The sequence below is a fragment of the Pempheris klunzingeri genome, chromosome 7 (assembly GCF_042242105.1).
Source record: "Pempheris klunzingeri isolate RE-2024b chromosome 7, fPemKlu1.hap1, whole genome shotgun sequence".
Classification (NCBI taxonomy): domain Eukaryota; kingdom Metazoa; phylum Chordata; class Actinopteri; order Acropomatiformes; family Pempheridae; genus Pempheris; species Pempheris klunzingeri.
In genome coordinates this window covers 13,937,241-13,955,969 of record NC_092018.1, presented here as the reverse complement: position 1 = coordinate 13,955,969, position 18,729 = coordinate 13,937,241, and the positions used below count along the sequence as shown (strand labels likewise).

General features: G+C 41.1%; 2 protein-coding genes across 2 annotated transcripts; one reads left to right on the top strand and one right to left on the bottom strand.

The window, feature by feature from the left end:
• Positions 1-3,159: 3,159 nt before the first annotated feature.
• Positions 3,160-5,355, bottom strand: spring1 (SREBF pathway regulator in golgi 1). Its single transcript, XM_070833430.1, has 5 exons — positions 5,281-5,355; positions 4,578-4,734; positions 4,311-4,462; positions 3,893-4,006; positions 3,160-3,243 (listed from the first exon to the last, which is right to left on the bottom strand). Exons 1-5 carry the CDS (start codon positions 5,353-5,355, stop codon positions 3,160-3,162), a joined length of 582 nt encoding a protein of 193 aa, XP_070689531.1.
• A 557-nt stretch (positions 5,356-5,912) lies between these two features.
• rnft2 (ring finger protein, transmembrane 2) lies at positions 5,913-16,272 on the top strand. Its single transcript, XM_070833658.1, has 10 exons — positions 5,913-6,025; positions 6,910-6,979; positions 7,868-8,382; positions 8,491-8,567; positions 9,540-9,640; positions 9,970-10,123; positions 13,477-13,626; positions 14,969-15,034; positions 15,196-15,297; positions 15,881-16,272. The coding sequence occupies exons 1-10, from the start codon at positions 5,938-5,940 to the stop codon at positions 16,013-16,015; spliced, it is 1,458 nt and encodes a 485-aa protein (XP_070689759.1). The 5' UTR covers positions 5,913-5,937; the 3' UTR covers positions 16,016-16,272.
• The last annotated feature ends 2,457 nt before the right edge of the window (positions 16,273-18,729 follow it).

Genomic DNA, 18,729 nt, shown 5'->3' with positions numbered 1-18,729 from the left:
AGGCTGGACATTTTCAGTTCTGCAGAGGGATGAGCACAGTCATCTTTTTCAAGCCGTGGCCGTTGATGCAGCTCCCAATCACTGTGCAGACATGCAGGCAGTGGTAGGAGGTTGTATTTAGATCTCAAAATAGCAATGTCGCAATGTAAAACCGAGTCCATCACAAGTATAGATTCTGCAACATTGTTCAACGTTGCATTTAAGTACAGAAATAGTAGCAGTAAAATGCATGTAAGAATCAAAAGTACAAGTTTGCGTTATGCAGAATGACCCATTTGAGTGTTAAAATAGCATTTACTGGATATGATATGATAGTGAGATACTTAAACTGACGCAGTACTTTAATGCGTTAATGTTAACAAATTCTGACAACTTTATGCGTTGTAGACTTTTGATGTCTGAGAATTGCATAACTCTGTGATGACATCAACATTTTTTCAGGAAACTGACTATATCAGTAGAGATAAATATAGTAGTATTTCTCCAATTCTCAATGTGGTGGAATGTGTAAATGCGAAAAAACATCAGAAATTCTAAAAACTGTTTTCTTGAAACTTATCACAGAGTACACGAGTACTGAGTATATGTACTTATTAACTCTCCTTGATTTTTATATTCATTTATGTTATTTTATATTATTTATAATATAGCTCTGGTCGGTGTCTGAAAGACCTATTTTACTTAACTCCATAACTCCTTGCATCAACTTCATATGACATATTAATGTCTGTGTGTTGGATGACTCAGTGTGTTTTTATTCAGTATTCTTGTCTGTGTATTTAAATCCAAAATGTGTCTTGTCTTTCTTGGTGACATTGCAAGGTGCTCTGCAGAGACAAAGTTTCAGAGATTAATAGCATATTTGTGATACAGTGAGATTACAGATTACTCGATATTCTATGTGATGAGCAAAGCAAAATCTCCCAATTAAATTCACTATTGGTCTTCTCTTCCAGGACGAAGCCAATGGGAAGCACCTTGGCACCTGGCCCTCAGGCTTCCCTGAGCTCCAGGTCCAGCAGAACTCTCCTCTCCATGGGCCAAAATGTCAGTGCAGCCTCCTCTTCATGGCCCAAGGCCTGGAGAAAGTCCTGGAGGACCAGAGGAGCAACCTGAATCCCGAAGACCTTTCACTTCACAGGACGCTCAAGGAAACCATTTCCAGGGTCAACATGCTCGCAGCATGTGTGAAGCAAATCCTCGGAGGGGAATGCCCCCAGAAGCCGTCCCCGCCCAAAATGCCCAGGCATGTGTTTGAGAGGAAGCAGTGGAGTCACACTCTGCTGAAGACAGCTAGGGACTACCTGGACTGGATGAAGCATAAGGCCACGGTCCAATTCCAGGTCAAAAGGAAAAATGAGATAAAACATACTGATGCAACACCTCTGAGGTATTTGGAGGGGAGTAGATACGTCTTGTAGTTGCTAAGTTTGTGATACAGACATGCTTACATTTTATGGCAGCTTTTCTTCAATAGTAAAGATTTGATTTCAAGGTTTGTTAATGCTTATTTGCAATGTGTACACCACGTTGACATGCATTTGGCACATTTAAAACTTTTCACTTTTCACACTCTGTAGGAATGAAAAATTAGTTTAAAGCAATTTTCAGCAAGATGTATTGAGTAGATAAAAACGCTGATTAAATCAGAATTTCAACTGTTTATTAGACTGGTATAAGTTAGATAAGAAGGTTTACACCTTATAGGCATATCAAACTTCTCATGAAACTCTTGACAAGATAACAAGTGTACTTCCCCAAATATCTTTAAGCTATATCAGAAATTACTTTGTTCAAATAAACTTGATACTTTTCAGCAACTGACATCTTTCCCATGTGACAGTCATTAATCAACTTGCCAAAGAGGCAAATGAAAAGGGGCTCTAATATATTTCTTAATTACGACAGTTTGTTTCCTCAGCCTTCACGATGATTAATTGTTTTGCTCTGGCCAAATATCCCTTGTGAGTGCGGCTGTGTTGCCTGAGGTAGAAAGAGAAGCTGATAAGAATCGCCTTCAGAGAGCCACCAGCGTGGACTCCAATCACTGTGTTCCACTGTGAAATGTGCGGACAGATGGACAGTGCACGGTAAGGCAGATAAGTCTGTCAAATTCCCATCAAAGCAATGCAAGAGAACAACAACACTGTAAGAAAGATTAATGTGGGCCTCGTCCTCTTCAAATTAAGCGCTCAATTAATATTCAATAGAGGTGGGTATTTTGTGGGCGCTTCTGATGCGTCTCCGTGATTCTGAAAGTCAGCAAAGTTCCCGAAATTTTACATAGTTTGGACAACATGAGCGTTTCTAATCATCTAATAACTGTGTACTTTCCTACACATTGAAGAATATCATGGAGATGCTAATGTTTTTTTATTTGTGAAACACATTTTTGAATGCTCTGACTCTACCTTCTGTTTGTACAATATTTCCATTAATATAATGCACTTGGGCTGAGCTTAAATTTCTAGAGATTTTCACTTGGCACAGCTTGATCATGCAGTACAGTTTCAAAAACCATAAGTTAACTTTAACAAGCTTAAAAACACACTATTTTCTTTGGGCCTTTGCTAGCTTCTAACTATTTAGCATGCCCCATCACACCCCTTGTTTCAAACTACACACTCTGGTGCTGAAGTGCCCTTAACATCTGTAACATTAAAGAAATTCTGAATGCCAACATTTTTATAAAAAGCATGAACTATAAGCCATTTCATTTCACAGTCACTTTTATTAAATAGCACTTTCATACGCATGCAATATACACAGAAGTAAGGACACATTCTTTGCTGTTTTTAAAAATATTCAACAAAACATGAAACAGCTGTTCCTTCCTGTAAAATGAAGCCTATTGGATGACGTGAAGTGAGTTGAAGAGGATTCTGATGGATGAGCTGCCTGCTATTTAGACCTGATGATCATCACGGATGAATGTATGAAGCGTTCTATGCACTTATGAAGTGTAAATAATCAAATCACATACAGCATTTGTCCATTTTGAGGTTCGTCTTGGATATCTCCATCTCTTTGCCCCTCTGCTGCAAAATTATCCAAGACGGCAGTTCATTTGCAGAGGGTCTCTTCTCCGTGCACCCTTGGGTGTCAAAACGGCCCTCTGCTGTTCCTGTACTTCCTAAACCGGAGACCGAAGTCAAACACTCATACAGGAAGGAGCTCTGGAGGACTCTCTCCGTAGCAGTACTTAGCTTGAGGGTTTCGGTAGGTGTTCTCATGCTGAACACTCTGCGTGAGAAAAGAACAAACAAGTAAATACATGTTTTTGTATAACGCAAATGTGATTTTTCATATTCAACACATTTACAAAGAAAATAAGTGAGAGGCTTCTCTAATCTAAAACAATACTGCATTTGAATCTTCATGGGTGGTTCATTTTTGACAGGTAAACCAAGATGACCACAATGTGATTCAGCTCCAGGAACCACGAAACACTTATTGAAAGCAACTGACGATATGCTCAAAGTTCAAGTTCCAAGTTTTACAAGCAGTAAAGATTTTGGAGGTCAAAGCCAGGACAGAATGAATGTTAACACTGTCTGTCTCTACAATAATATTCATAAAAAGACTAGCCACAACTAGCTGTTGCCAGTTTGCAGCAGTGACTCATTGTAATACATAACAGAAATTTGTGCACATCTTCTATCTAGTGATAACAGACACACAGATGAATGTTAAATGTGAGTGAAATACTAACTTTAATTATTAAGAGATGGGAGATGGGAGATGGTTGCGTGGTTACGCGGGACAGCCATTTTTTATTAAATTTTATTTCAAAAATCACTGCACTAACGGAACGGCTACATTTGAGACTGATTTAGAAAGTTAGGATTGTGGTCTATCAGAGTTGATTGTTTTAATTTTTGATCCATCATACTTGTGAAGAAGTCCTGCACTTGGCCAGGCACAGCTCAAAATGATCCTCCACAGCGGTGAAGAGATTCTGGAAGCCTTCGGCAGCGCGATTCAGAAAGCGCTCAAGGAGAGGTTGCTGAAGAAGAGTACACAGAGAAGAGGGTGAGTATGCGTGAACACATACAAGTGCGAGATTTCAATCTGTTCAACCTGTTTTTTTATTCTGTCCTTCATGGTCACTGCTATGTATAAAATGCAAAATCACAACCAATCAATCAAAATACTTTATTAATCCCCGAGGGGAAAACAAACTAGTATCTGAATTGTTGCATTTCAGGATCCACTGATAAAATGTATGCATGCAGCAGTTCAGCAAGAGGAGCATTTTCTGATAGCAGTTATAACCCAAGCCCCTGAACATCCTTGATGTGACAGATTACCTTATCAGGCTGGAGGCAGCAAGACACGCAATACTCATAGATGCTACAGCAGCCGTTGGCCAGGCAGCTTTTACAGATGTACTGCCTGGAGCTGGGAGCATTGACGTTACAGCAGCCGTTAACCAGCAAGTCTTTCCTTTCGCAGACATAACCTGTAAAACATTAACACAGATAAGCACAGATGCTGATTAAAGGCAACCAAACAGTTTGATGGAGCTGTCGTGTTATCATCACTGTATGGTGGTGAGTAACGGCTGCATTACTCACCAAGTTCGTCAGTGAGAAGTGTCTTGCCCTGGATGGAGTTTCTGCACTGAGTGATCTGCCGGCTGCTGTTGCCCAGGTTGAAACGGACTTTCCAGGGGATGCGATGGTCCGAGTCTTTAACCTCTAAGAGTGTGCGATCCCGTATGGTCCGTTCCTCCTGCAAAATTCAAACAGGACGAGGTCATGAAATGCCATTGAAGAACAACTTCACAAAGTTCAGACCAGGGTCAGGCAATATGATGATATAGAAAGTGAGGAAATAAAGTAGGACTGGAAATTGACAGATTTTTTTTCCCCAATAATATTGCTGATGCAACACCTGAATGTTGGTAGTAACACTAAAATTTATTGTTTATTTCTTAACTTCATAACTACTTTTTTGAACTCCTCTTTGAACAACAGACAAAGTTCTCACATGTTAAATGTTGTCTTACCAAAGCAGCTGTACAAGACCTTTGCCTAAATGAGTACTGATCAGCTTAAAATGTCTGACTTTAATCAAATAGAGCTGAGCTCATTTGAGGAAATCAGAAAAAAAAAAAAAGGTCAGCGATGATTCTGATAATATGGGCCACTGTGGCTCAGAGGTAGAGCGGGTCGTCCACCAATCAGGCTACTGGAGGCTCGATTCCCGTGTCAGTTTAAGGTTTGGTTCACATGTCACAGTGTCTCACAGTGTTCACAGTGTCTTTGGCCACAGAACCCCAAATTGTTCCTGAAACACAGCTTCAATGTGTGAGTGCATGTGAATGATTAGCTCTCTCCTGATGACAGCCATAGTGCGTGAATGGGTGAACGTAAATGGACAGTACAGGCCATTTACATGGGGTAACAATTTACAATGAGTAAATGACAGGCACTATATCAATACAGCCACTTACCATTTTGTTACTTGTAACTAACAATTATTGTTAATATTGTTCCTTCATTACTGGATTTCTTGTTTTGACTATAAAATGTAAAAAACTTTCCAACCACTGCTTCCCACAGCCCAATAATGAAATGAACATTAACTGCAATCTTGAAATCATGATCTGATTTTAAAAAATAACTAAACGAGACAAGAAGTCTGGCCCTACGATAGAGCTTTTTACTGTACCATTTCTGTACAACCATTGAGGATAGTATTGGTGCAGGGCTGCTTTAGAGTAATACTGGGTTTACAGGATTTGTGCATCAGTGTGAAGGAGCACCTTGATGAGACAGGTGATTTCTTGGATGATTTTATAACACAAAATCAGATCAGTGATCCTTTCCAGCTAACCTACTCCCTGGTGCTAAAGATGCCACCATTTACAAACATCTACCTTAGTGCAGTGTGAGTTTCTGTACCTGCTTGAGCGTGCTGGTGAGAAAGTAGATGAGAGACAGTCCGAAGACTACTCCCAGCACCCAGCGCTTTCTCAGTAACCTCCGTAGCACCATCATAGCATGGCTTTCTTGGGGAGATGCCAGTGACAGTGACAGTCCAAAACATCAAACCTCCGCGGGTGTGAATTCCTTGACTGGCGTATTTGTCCGGAAATATATAATGGTGTCTGACTGACTCAAAAAAAACGGTAAAACCGAGCAAAACTGGCTTAATAAACTGAGGTTAGCTAGCTTTACCAGACACCAAATGTGATGAACGAATGTTAAGTACCAGCAAGTTCAGGCGTTATATTTTTTATGTCAAGACTAACCCATGATGCAGATTTTAAGTTACTCACAATGGCTGCAAATATGAATTGTGTCCGTAAACAGCTCAAAACAGTTAGGTTGAAGGCACGCAAGCTAGCGGTGTTTCATCATAAAAGCCTGCTTTGTTAGCCCCCTAGCTAGCTGTCGTTAGCATTAGCTTTCTGTCTTCAGATAAGCTAGACACCAGTGATTAAAAAAAAAAAAAAATCTAAATATACTATGACCCAGTTTCGTCTCCTTTTAAGACAACGGCTCAGTAATGTCCAGCATTACGTCTAACAAGCTACAAGTGTGTGACATTTATCCCACGAAGCACCATAACAAATTTCCAACGCGGATGTGGTGTGGTGGGAAGGAGGACGCTGATTGGTAGATAGGCGCCCTGTCCGTGACGTCATACCGGAAGTGTTTTTGTGGAGCCGGACCGTCTTTGAGCATCTCTGACAGCAACATCAACCCTGCAAACCTGACACCAAATATGACGGGAGCCGTGGGGCGATTCGCTGAAATGATTCAGGTAAACTCGTCTACATTTGTATGCAGCTTTACGTGTTTGTCTAACGCCTGAAACACACACAAAGTGAAATTGCTGATGATATAAACTGTAAGCGGGCCTCTGTGTTGATGCTGATTTGCATTTGCAGGGTTTGACCATGTGGTGATGAGCGGTGTGCCATGCAGAGGAGACACAGCAGCAACACGGATGGCATGCCCTCTGAAAGGTGGGAAGAATGGCACTCGGGAGCCCTTTGTTTGTGCATTGTTTTTCTACATTATGTAGCCAAACGTGCCTGCACCTCCCTGTCCACATATATTCCTGGTTTTGGCAAAGCCTCTCGGTTTCAGGAAAGCAAATCATAACTCTACAGGTCACAGTCACATTTCACCTAATAATAGCGAGCTTCCATCTTTGTGGCGAGCCCCGTTGCTGAGCCCACCACTCTTTAACTCTGTGGGAAAAATCCAAACCTTGTTATGTAGGATAAAATAAGATAAGATAGTGCTTTATTCAATCCAAGGGAAATTATTGTGCAGCACATACAGTTAGTAGTAGGGAAGTGCAATATATCGAGTGCAATATCAACAAAATATAGGAATAAAGAATAAGGTGGAAACCGTGAATCAGTGAACAGTAATGGCGCTGATCCAAATGTAAATATCTATATATATTATGTTCAAACATAATCTGCTACACTACAGCAGGTTGTATCTTAAATTGTGATCCCAGAGATTTCCAATACCTGCAGCCAGGTTCCACACACTTCTCAGAAGAGTGCAGCCTTCCCAGCACAGGAGGCTGTTTTAGCAGCAGCGTGATGCCCACGGTTTTGAAATGAGATGTCCAACAATCATTTATGGGTTTAATGTTTGGGTGTCTACATACTTTTGGCCATGTAGTGTATGTTGTTGACACATTGTAAGCCAGTGCTGTCATTTAAATTGTGTAGAAGTAAAAGGAAAAAGTCACATAATCCTGTAAAATGTACAGATCCCTGTCAACAAAATATTACTCATGAAAGGGATATACTATATAGGATATGACCAATAAAGCACAGCCGTCTTCCAGGTTAAAGTTTTTCCTTTGAATCGCCCCTTTTTTGCCCACTCAGGAGCCGAAGCCAAACTCTTGGATCAGAGAGCAGCCTTGATGAGGGTGGTGTGTTTGACTGCCTGAAGCCCGACTCTCCCGCTTCACCCCAGCAGATCTTCTCCGGCCTGGTGGGTGTCCCCTCGGGCTCTGTCTCCTCTGCTCAATTCCAGGCAGCCGGCTTAGTCCTGGGCTCTCCTCCTGAAGTTTTTATCCAGATGACTGCATCGTCCAGAGAAGAAGGGGGCCCCCACCGCACTGAAGGTGGACCTTTTCTCCCTCGGCCGCCCCAACACCACCATCACCACCACCACCACTTCCACCACCAGCCCCTGCAGCACAGGACCTCCTCTCTTCTCCAGCAGGCCACCACGGCAGCCACCTCTGAGAGGCACAGCTCCCGGGAGGAGGCCCAGGAAGACCCGTCTACCCCGGCTCCAGCTCTGTCTGAGCTGAAGGCAGTGGTCACATGGCTGCAGAGGGGCTTCCCCTTCATCCTCATTCTTCTGGCTAAAGTCTGCTTCCAGCATAAACTAGGTACACCAGCTTGTGGAGAAATAGTGGTAATAGTACTCTACTTACAACAAAGAAGCATTAACAGCATATGGTCTGTTTTAGTGATGATGTTGCACTTCTGTCCTGCAGGTATTGCTGTGTGTGTGGGCATGGCCAGCACATTTGCCTATGCCAATTCCACGTTTAGGCACCAAGTGTCGTTACGGGTAAAGTACTGCATGTATAATAGCTGCTGTTTTGATACAGGATTTTAAGAACATTGACAACATCTGATATTTTGCACTGTAAGCTTAAACCAATGCTGATACTGATACACACTCAGTCTTAGATTCAAGTCAGGCTAAGCTTTTCACACATGCTCATATTAAAGGTTAAGGCTGGTGTTGTTTTAAGTTTTTCTTATTATCAGTAAATACCATGAAAATATCAAATCTAACACTGTGTTTGTCCATCTGTCAGTATTTTCCAACCTCCCTATCCTAAGGGTCTTTTCCTAAAACAGCTGGCACTGTCATTTTTACCAAATGTTACTCAAGCAGGAGTGAATATGGATTAACATGTTTGGTGCACTAGTGAGTATTAGCAGCGGCGGAATGGTGGATGCTGGACTGACTCAAAATAAACTACAGTTTCCATGTTTATGGGATTTAAGGGCATGTTACAGAGGAATAGAATATATCAGGCTTTGGATGCAAAGACAATACTTGTTGGTAGGATGAATTCATCACTTGTTCCAATTCCAATTCTACAATCACCATTAATAGACTGTTAGTTCACTGTTTTATGTGTTAGAGTGACAATATTCACCCATGACACAGAAAGTCTCTCTTCATGGGTTAGTCATTCTCTTGCAAAAGCAACTAATGTATACCGTAAATGTGTGTATGTCTTGCTTTTCTTCCCCTTATTTGGTGCCTCACACGTGTGTCGCTCATCCTCTGGAGCTGCCTGTATTAAAAGAGAACTTGTTGTGTGTGAGTGGGCAGAAAGCAAGCAGTCAATCAGCAAAGAAAGTGCAAGAAAAATCTGACGTTCTGTGTTAGTGAAAATATGAAATGTCCTTGAGCATGTACACAGTATACAGTACAGTCAGACACTGCAAATAATTCCAATTTTAGACTTAAATAAATATATTGTATTGCTGCTAAAACATCTGTGTGTCTCTTTTGCGTTACCAGGAGGAACGTTCTTTATTTGTTGCCCTCTGGATCATCATGTTCCTTGCAGGGAATATCGTGTATATCTACTACACATTTAGCCACGAGGAGCTGCACAACAGGTAGTGTACAGGCAGGTATTTGTAGTTGCTGTGTTCCTTTGCCTGCTATCTTATGTTTTGGTTTTACTTTATATATATTTTTTTCCATTCATTTTGTGCTGTGTAAGCCATTTTATTTTTACTTCCATTTCCTTTAGGGAATGTTCCTGTTCTTGTCTGGTCTTGTCCTGTGAGTATCTTGTGTTTGTGTCATTGTTTTGTTTCCAGAGTTTCTCACATTATGTTAAACATTTGCCTTGCTGTTGCTTGCCATTCTACCGGCCGAGTGTAAATGCCACACCATCCTAAAATGAGTCATCCAGTCCAGTTCTTTTCTTCTTTTCTTCTAGCCTCATATTTGCCAAGCCCAACCTCAACAGCTTTGACTTCTTTGATCTGATCTGGGCGGTGGGCATCACTGACTTTGTCCTCAAGTACTTCACCATCGGCCTGAAATGCTTTGTCCTCTTTTTGCCCAAGATCCTCCTGGCCTTCAAATCCAGGGTAAGAGATCATTCCTCTGACCTATGACTTATAACCGTCAATGATCTCACCATACAGATATAATGGCATTGTACTCATCAAGCAAAAATGAAAAACAAATAGCTGATTTCAGTTCCTCTAATGTAAGGATTAGTAGCTTTCCTCTATTTTGTATCATGATAAACAGAATGTCAGAGTTTAGGACTGTTGTAACAGGTTGTAGGTTGTAGCAGGTGGTAATCATTATTCAACTGAAATAATTACTATTGTATTAAGCTATTTGCCCACAAAGTTTATGTCAAACTTTTGTACTTTTGATCAGCTGACAAAAAAAAGCCTAAATTAAGAACTTTTGAACATTGTTCAACCTTATTTAAGTTCACTCTTTTTTTTTAATATCTTTTAAAATATATTTTTTCATACATGCAACTTAATTGCTTCCAAATTTACACTCATGATAATTAGAAATAGCGTATATAGGGATTTGTTATGACAATTATTATGACAAATAAAACAGACAAACAAAACAAGACAAAGAAGATAGAACAAACAGCAACAGGTTGGATACTGCCTGCACCCACCCACACACACACACACACACACACACACACACACACATTGCTGAACGTATGGAAAAGTATTGTATGACACACTTACACTAAAAGGCATCTAAGTTTAGTTTTAGTTTTTGGTAAACTGCCATATTGATGCTTCCATGTCCATGACATGTTGCAGGCAATGATTAAGTTCACTGTCAAAGTTGTGAAACTTGGCAGATAATTAAAAAAAAACTATGATGAAATACTCCAGTGAGTGGTGAAAGTGCTAAAGGGTCACAGTGTGAACCTGTTTTGTATTCATAAGGTTTTAAATGGTACTCCTTAGGTGAGCTTGTGTGTGTGTGTGGTTAGTTTGGCCTGAAGCAACAGAATATGACTGCAAACACACACACACATACACACACACACATATATATAGACTTCTGCCTGATTTCCATACAGGTGCAGCTCATCCCAGCATGTGTTTGTGTGTTGGATGTGGGGAGGAGGAGGGGGGTACAAAGTATTAGGATTAAATTTTCCACTGATAAACAGACCTACAGGCCTATCAGAACCACGGCTGCCAGCAACTGAGCTCATTTGCCCTCGAGGGGGTTGTGCAGGTGAGGTCATCCCTCCCTGGAGCTGGACTATTACCTGTACCCTGCACTCACACACACACACACACACACACACACACACACACACACACACACACACACACACACACACATACACATACAATGCACGTGCACACACACACACACACACACACACACATTATTCAGACATAAAGAAGATTTGATGGGACACAAGCTGCGTTTTAGGGAATCCCAGATTATATCATCACTGCTAATTCATAGAGGCCAAACACAAAGACAGGTCAGAGTTCTGTCTACTCTGAACTCCATGAAGTCACATCATCAGCCTGTCTGCTTCATTACTGCATCCAACCACAATACACTAATGATCCTACATAATCAACATCTATCTCTCTCTCTCTCTCTGCACGAGATAGCAGGCACGCACACAGAAGTTCCATGACGGCTTTATTTTAGGCTTTGAGGGCTCAGATTGACTTCTTGTGTGTGAATCCTATTTATAACGTAATATAATTTTCTGTTGGCCAAGTGTGTGCGCGTTTTCATTGTTGGCCGCTCAGGTGTCTCTGTGTGTTTTGGCACACACGTGAGTGATATCGATCTGTGGTTTATTTTTTGCTCTGTTGGTGTTGCTCTACACGTCTGTTATGTTGGCCTCGAGCGAGATGTTGAAGACTTTCAGCAGCTGAGGGAAATGGTTCAGCAGGAGCAGGAGCCACATACTTGGCCACAAGTAATGATTATTATTATAACTGAATTTTTTGATTAATTGAATTATCGTTCATAACACTTTGTAAAGTAGTGAAAAAATGACCATCAGAAGCTCTGGAAGTCCTACGTGACATCTTAAGTGCTATTTGTTTGACCCACAGTCTAACACCCAAATATATTACATTTACAACAATATAAAGCAGGAAAAAGGAACAATTTGTGGAACGTGAATGTGTGGCATTTGCTTTTAAAGACCTATTGAATTGATTAATTGTGTCATTAAAGTAATGCTAAATTCTCACATGATCAAAGTTGAATAATCAAAAGAGAAGAACTTGCTGCAGGATGGATAATAGTGCAAAGACAGGATCAGTACCAGCTGAAACTACCACTTTACTAGATTCATAGAAAAAGATGGGACAGGTCTGGCAGCACAGTTTGCTTGATTAATCATGTCTGGGTAATGCAGCAGAAAAAATGTATCAATAACAAATTAAAACCAAATATCTCCCCCGCCTACTTAAACCCCCAACGTGAATAAATAGAAAATGTAATAACAGTCTTGCTGATTAAAATGTAAAGCGGAGTGGATAAAGAGATCACACAAAGTAGTAAAACCAAGCAGGAAACTACTCAAACAAGGCCTGCAGTGGGGCTTACTCAAACTCCTTGGCTTCCGTCCAAACTTAAGATTTGACAGTTTTTGCGTGGGCGTGATGGGCACTGTGGGATACGTGGCTGAGGGGACAATAAGGAAGATGAATTAGCCACTGGCAGAGGTCTTCCTCCTCTACCAACCTGGCTGCTTGTGGCTCTTTACCCAAAGTCATCAATCTTTGTCAGCTAACATCCAGGAAGTCATTATGCAAGCTGGGATGCCACGGGGGCCATCGGGGAATCGAGTCTGCCTTCAATTTTGGTCGCCTCTGTTTTTAACCGTCCCCAATTCGCTTAATGCACTTTGTGGCAGTGGGGACATAGTCAGAAGTTCATTTCTGTTCTGATTACTTAGGGGAGGGGAGGTCCTTTTTAAAGGCAGCAAGCAAGCTCCCGTAGGGCTGGGTTTAATGCGGGCACTGGGTAGCAGGTGGAAAGAGCCGCTGCCAGTTTCCCTTGCAGTGTGAGGAAATTGCCTGTACTGCTGTGAAACTGCGGAGCTCTGGACGGCAGCCATGTTTGGGCTGGAGGCATGCTGTTTTAAGCTTTTAATACTGCACTGCTCTTGACTAGATAGAAGAGTGCCCCGAGGCTGTTGAGCTCTTTCTGCTTTTTGGACAGTTAGTGAGTGGATCAAAGAAAGAATACATATTGTCTCAATTTAGTTTTTCCATTTAGTTAAAACTGGGGTTAAGACTGCTGAAGGCCCTTCTGTTATGTGGTTTCGTCTTCAAAAACACTGCCTTTCCAAATGGCAGTATATCAAGTGGGCACAGTCACTGCCACCTGCATATGGACACAAACACCTAAAGAGGCCTCCTCTACTTTTGTAGTTTCTAAAACTTAGGTTTGCGTGTTTCTCCAGGGTAAGTTCTACCTGCTGATCGAGGAGCTGAGCCAGCTGTTTCGCGCCCTGGTGCCCATCCAGCTGTGGTATAAGTACATCATGGGGGAGGACCCCTCCAATAGTTACTTCCTGGGAGCCACGCTCATCATCATCTACAGCCTTTGCAAGGTAATCTGGGTTCAGTAGCAAAATATTTAGCTGAATAAGATCAATGTTGATTTTGGATGCCACCTAGTCTTTTTGTTAATAGTGACTATCAGTGCGAGTAAAGAGACAGAATTTAGATTCTTACATCAGAAACATTGCAGGCAGGCGTCAGTAAGACAACAGATGGAGGAAACATTCCAATGAAGAAAAGAGTTCAGCGAAGGAAAAAGAGCAAGTTAGAGCAAGAGCAAGTCGCTCGTCTAAAATCCCACAAGCATTCTTTGGTTTTAGAATAAGAATGGATGTGGACATGAGAAAACACCTCAGCTCTGGGGCCTGTGGAAGAGGAAGAGTGAAAGAAACTGGAAACCCCCAGTTGTAGGTCACAGCAAGGTCCATTACTGAGCAGTTACACAAAGAAACTTAAAAAGATTTCTGAGCTTTGAGTCAGTTTTGTGTCACGGTATTGAATTGGAAGCTGAAATAGTGAAACCCTGAACAAGTGATTAATTACGTACTCGATAAGGTTTTCAGGAATATAGTCATATGTTCTGGAGTGTGTGTTGTCAATTATAGTCGAGGCTTCTTTTTATACACCAGTGATTCACCAGATGTAGCTGTTGATGGGTTGGTTCAGCTGAATTAGGCGGACAGTTTCCCGGGTGTGTGTGCTGAGGTGCAGCACTCTGGTGTTTTCCAAGATCAGGCCACATCAGTGGTGTGTCAGTGTTGGAATACACTGATATGCATGATGTGCATCAGTGATTGATTCACTGTTGTCAGGCCGTTGTGTCACACGGGGCAACAGCTGCATAAAGTCAAGTTCAGTTTCAATTGGTTTGAATCCACACAACTGCAGGTTCCTGTTCCAGCTTTAAAATACATGGATACCAGAAAATAAGAAAGCATACCAGAAAAAGCTTTGATGACATTGCGATAAAGTCATTGAAAATTAGAGCTATTTCGTTGTTGAGTTGACAACAATCTAAAAATGTTGCTTAGCCTAAGTTTTAGCAATGGTGGTGACATGATTCTGAGGATGTCGGTATCAGTCAGGTGGTCTGTCTTTTGGTTGTTTGGAGTGATCTACCACTTCTGTCTAGTCTGAAATATCTTAGCAACTATTGGGTGGATTCATGGCCCCCATCCATACTGACCTTGGTGATGTCCTGGCTTTTCATGTAGCGCCACCATCAGGTTATTTGTGGTTATGAGCAAAACCTTCCTATTCTGCTACATTTAGTGCAGTTGTTCTTTATATTACATCAGGATGGCTTTAGTGATCACTTAACTTTTCATCCAGCTCCGTCATCAGCTGTTAAGTGTCCAATGCCCACCTGCACTTACCTTTGTTGTTTTGCAGTCCTTTGACATCTGCGGGCGTGTGTCCGCCATACGCAAGGCCTTCGTCATGCTCTGCAGCTCCCAGGTCAGATTCAGACTAATATCGTTGTTTTCACATATCAGTAAACACAAACACACAGATGTGCTCAACTTTGTGTTTTTGCGTTGAGAGTTCAGAGTAAATCTAGATGAGCAGATGAGTTTAATCCTCGAAATGTAACTTCTTCTTTTTTTTGTCTCATCCAGAGTTATGGAGTGAGGGCAGGCAGTCAGCAGTGCAGCGAGGCGGGGGATGTGTGCGCTATTTGTCAGGCTGAATTCAGAGACCCCATCGCTCTTCTCTGTCAGGTAAGGACGCAGGGAATTAGTTAGTGGAAGGTTAAAAAATGTAAATTAATTATGTATACAAAGTTATGGAGAAACTAGGCTGAAAAGCAGTCCCTTCTGCTTGAGAGTTTGAAGCCTCTGACCTCAGCCAGCATTACTGATGGGTGTAGTTAGCAGAGTGCTGTGATGCACCTGTAGCCACACCTAGCAGTGATGTCACTGTAACAAGGTGAGAAGTTATTCCACTGGAAGTTGGTAAAAACATGTTTTTCCATAAATGGGAAAGGAAACAACCATTTAATCCGCAGTTTACTCGTGTTTTCCTTCTTCATGCAACTACTGTTATTACGTGATACTGACCTTTGACCTCCCTTAAAGCGAACTAAACAGTGCTCATAGACACGAGCAGCTCCAGCAGGGTGGATCCGTAAGTGCCTGTGATGTTTAGACTCAATCTGTAATCAATATCTGTAAATATCAGTCAGAGCTGTAAAGAAAATGTAAACTTTGAGTTCCAAATACAGGAATTGTTCCCCACGGATTTTATGGCGACGTGAATTGAGCATTGTTGACACATGTACGTGTACGTTATGTTCCTCTGCAGCACGTGTTCTGCGAGGAGTGCCTGTGCTTGTGGTTCGACCGGGAGAGAACGTGCCCGCTGTGTCGCTCCACTGTCATTGAGACCCTGCGATGCTGGAAGGACGGCACCACCTCGGCTCATTTCCAGATCTACTGAGCTCTGGCAGCATGTTAGTACGCAGCCGGAAAGATGCGACCGTGCTGAAACACGAGTCAGACAATCGCGTGTCTTCTTTCTCCGTTTATTTTAGCACTGTAACAATTTAAATCGGGTGTAGGCGTACTTGCGGTGACACATACTATGTAGGGAACTCTAATTGTAGAGGCATTTGAACAAAGCAGTTTAAAATATGTGTGAATCAGTGCGGACAAGTTGAGCAATTATCAGCATGGTGTCACTTAAAAGAATAGAAACATGACTAGTTGGACTACTGTCAGTTTAACAATTGGAGTTACACATTTTTGTGTACATGAGAGCATTGTGTTTTACACTAAACACAATAAAAGAACATTGCTTTAGTCTAGTGTGGTGATAATGTAAATAGTCGCAGCAGTCACTCCATTTGTGGTAAATTTGGCACACTTTTTTATTCTCCATGGGTTTGTCATGTCGGTACACTGTCTATGTTAAGCAGCATTTCAAATTCTACTATTGGTATTTAACTTTATTTGGTATGTAGTTTTAAGTTTTGCAGTATTTATTTGAAAATGTTGTTCTCACCCTTCAAAAGAACAACGTCAGTAAGCAGAAAAGCAGTTCAAACGTAGTCTGTAGTCTGAAGGTAAAATAAGCTCTTGGTCAGTAAATGGTAAGGTGATGTAGATATTGAGTGTACGACTCAATTAGACAGGCTGTAAACTCTACATAGTGTAATTGTCTGTGATGCCAGTCAGGCATCACGCTCTTGATATTTTGTACATTTGTATCAAGTGTGGTGCAGATATTGAAATCAGTCGGATTTGACTTTCCATAAATTTCCACTTGCGTTTTCATTGACAGCGGGAGCTCATGTTAATCATCCATCCACCAAATGTGATTTTATTGTTAGTCCCCATGAATGTTAATATGAATAATTTCCTTTAGAATAAATCATTTTTGGGATTGCGTAATGGACAGTATGACTACAATGCAGAATACGCTGTGGTGCAGATGTTTTCAGTTTCAAATTAAAGCACTTTAGCTCACTTCATCCAGCCTGTTTCTTTTCTAATCACAATGACACCTGCAGATTTTTTTTTTCAGAAACATTTTATTATTTTAACTACTAAAAATCCATATGAAATATTTAATTAGTATAAATAGCACACACTTTTATAAAAGACAGATTCAGCAAGTTCTGCTCACATTACACTTAATATATCAGGGAAAGCTTATTTCCAGAAATCACAGAAAGCATTAACAGCATAGCTTCCTATGCACAGGTCCTGTATCTTGTCTATGATAAACAAAGCCACTTAACACTGCGCCCAACAGATAAGGCTAAAGCACAGGAGAATGTGTAAACATCATCTAAACACTGTAGAAAATATCTATAAAAAACATCCGTCCTCTCATTATTGACATGTACACTTACAGTATAGCTTATGATGAAAAAAAAAAAAGGTACAGTGCATTACAAGGCTGATAAACAGGCGTGTTTCAGTGCATTCTTCAGGATTGCTGCACTAACTGCAGCCTTGGATGCATTTGAAGGTCGGATCTCTTTAACCTCTTTTAGTCACTGATGCACTCGCGTCGTGGGAGGTGAAGATTCAAAGGAGCCCTATTAGTAAGCTTTCCCTTCCACTGCACCAGGGGAGGATTACATCACCGTTTTGTAACTGGTATGACAGAATGGGAGAGTCACGCAGGGGGCAGGACGTGCGACTGACTGACTGACTGACTGACTGACTGCAGGGCCGCTGGGGCTCAGCTCAAACTGTGCGCTGCATCCACATCAGGCCTGAGTAAAGTCTGCGTGACGTTTGGAGTTCAGTCAGACACAAAGGCCCGACCCTGAAACACACATTTAACCCCGCTTCTTCTTCCTCCTCCTCCTCCTCTTCCATCCGACTCTCGTGCTGCCCCTGCTTTTAGTGCAAATGATGAGAGCCCGTTCCTCATGCGCGGTCCTAAAGGCACCATCTACAGCACAGAAAACAGTACATACAATCCATTTACTTTAAGCATCCATAATGTAAATAGACTAACCTGCTTAAAATGACGACGGTGCAAAGTGTAATTCTAATTTCCATGAAGTGAATACTGTGCATTTTGCATCTAGCTCACTCATTCTCCAACAATCTACTCAGACGTAGATACGATATACAGTATATTTCGGATATTTTACGATATACAGCAAGATAAAAAACAAATGGATGGCTGATGAGACCCTCAGTCATGCGATTTTAAGCGTTCACTACTCCTCATCAAACATTCCTTAAATTAAATCCATCCAAAACTTAGTTTGCCTGCGATTTGTGCGTATAATTAGGATTATGTTTTTATTTATTTATTTATTTATTTTAACCTTCCACATTTTACAATAAAAATGACCATGTATTTGCCAAACCTGTTACCGTTTTTGTGTTTTGTGTGTGAGAATAAATCCGAATGTTGAAATGAAGGAGGCTGCATAATTACTGAATGCTGGAAGATCTTAAAATTAGAGCAATTACGATTGTCATGTTAAATTAAAGTGTTTGCCTGATTCTCCTGATCATCGCGAAGCTTAATGTTGCTGGGGTGTGGAAACATTTCCAAGCTTTTAAGAGGATATATTTTTTTTACACTTTATTAATAAAAAAAACAAATAATTTTCTAATAATAATAATAATAATCTTCTAATAAAGAAGTACAAGTTTTCTCAACCTACAGACTGAAATGAAAAC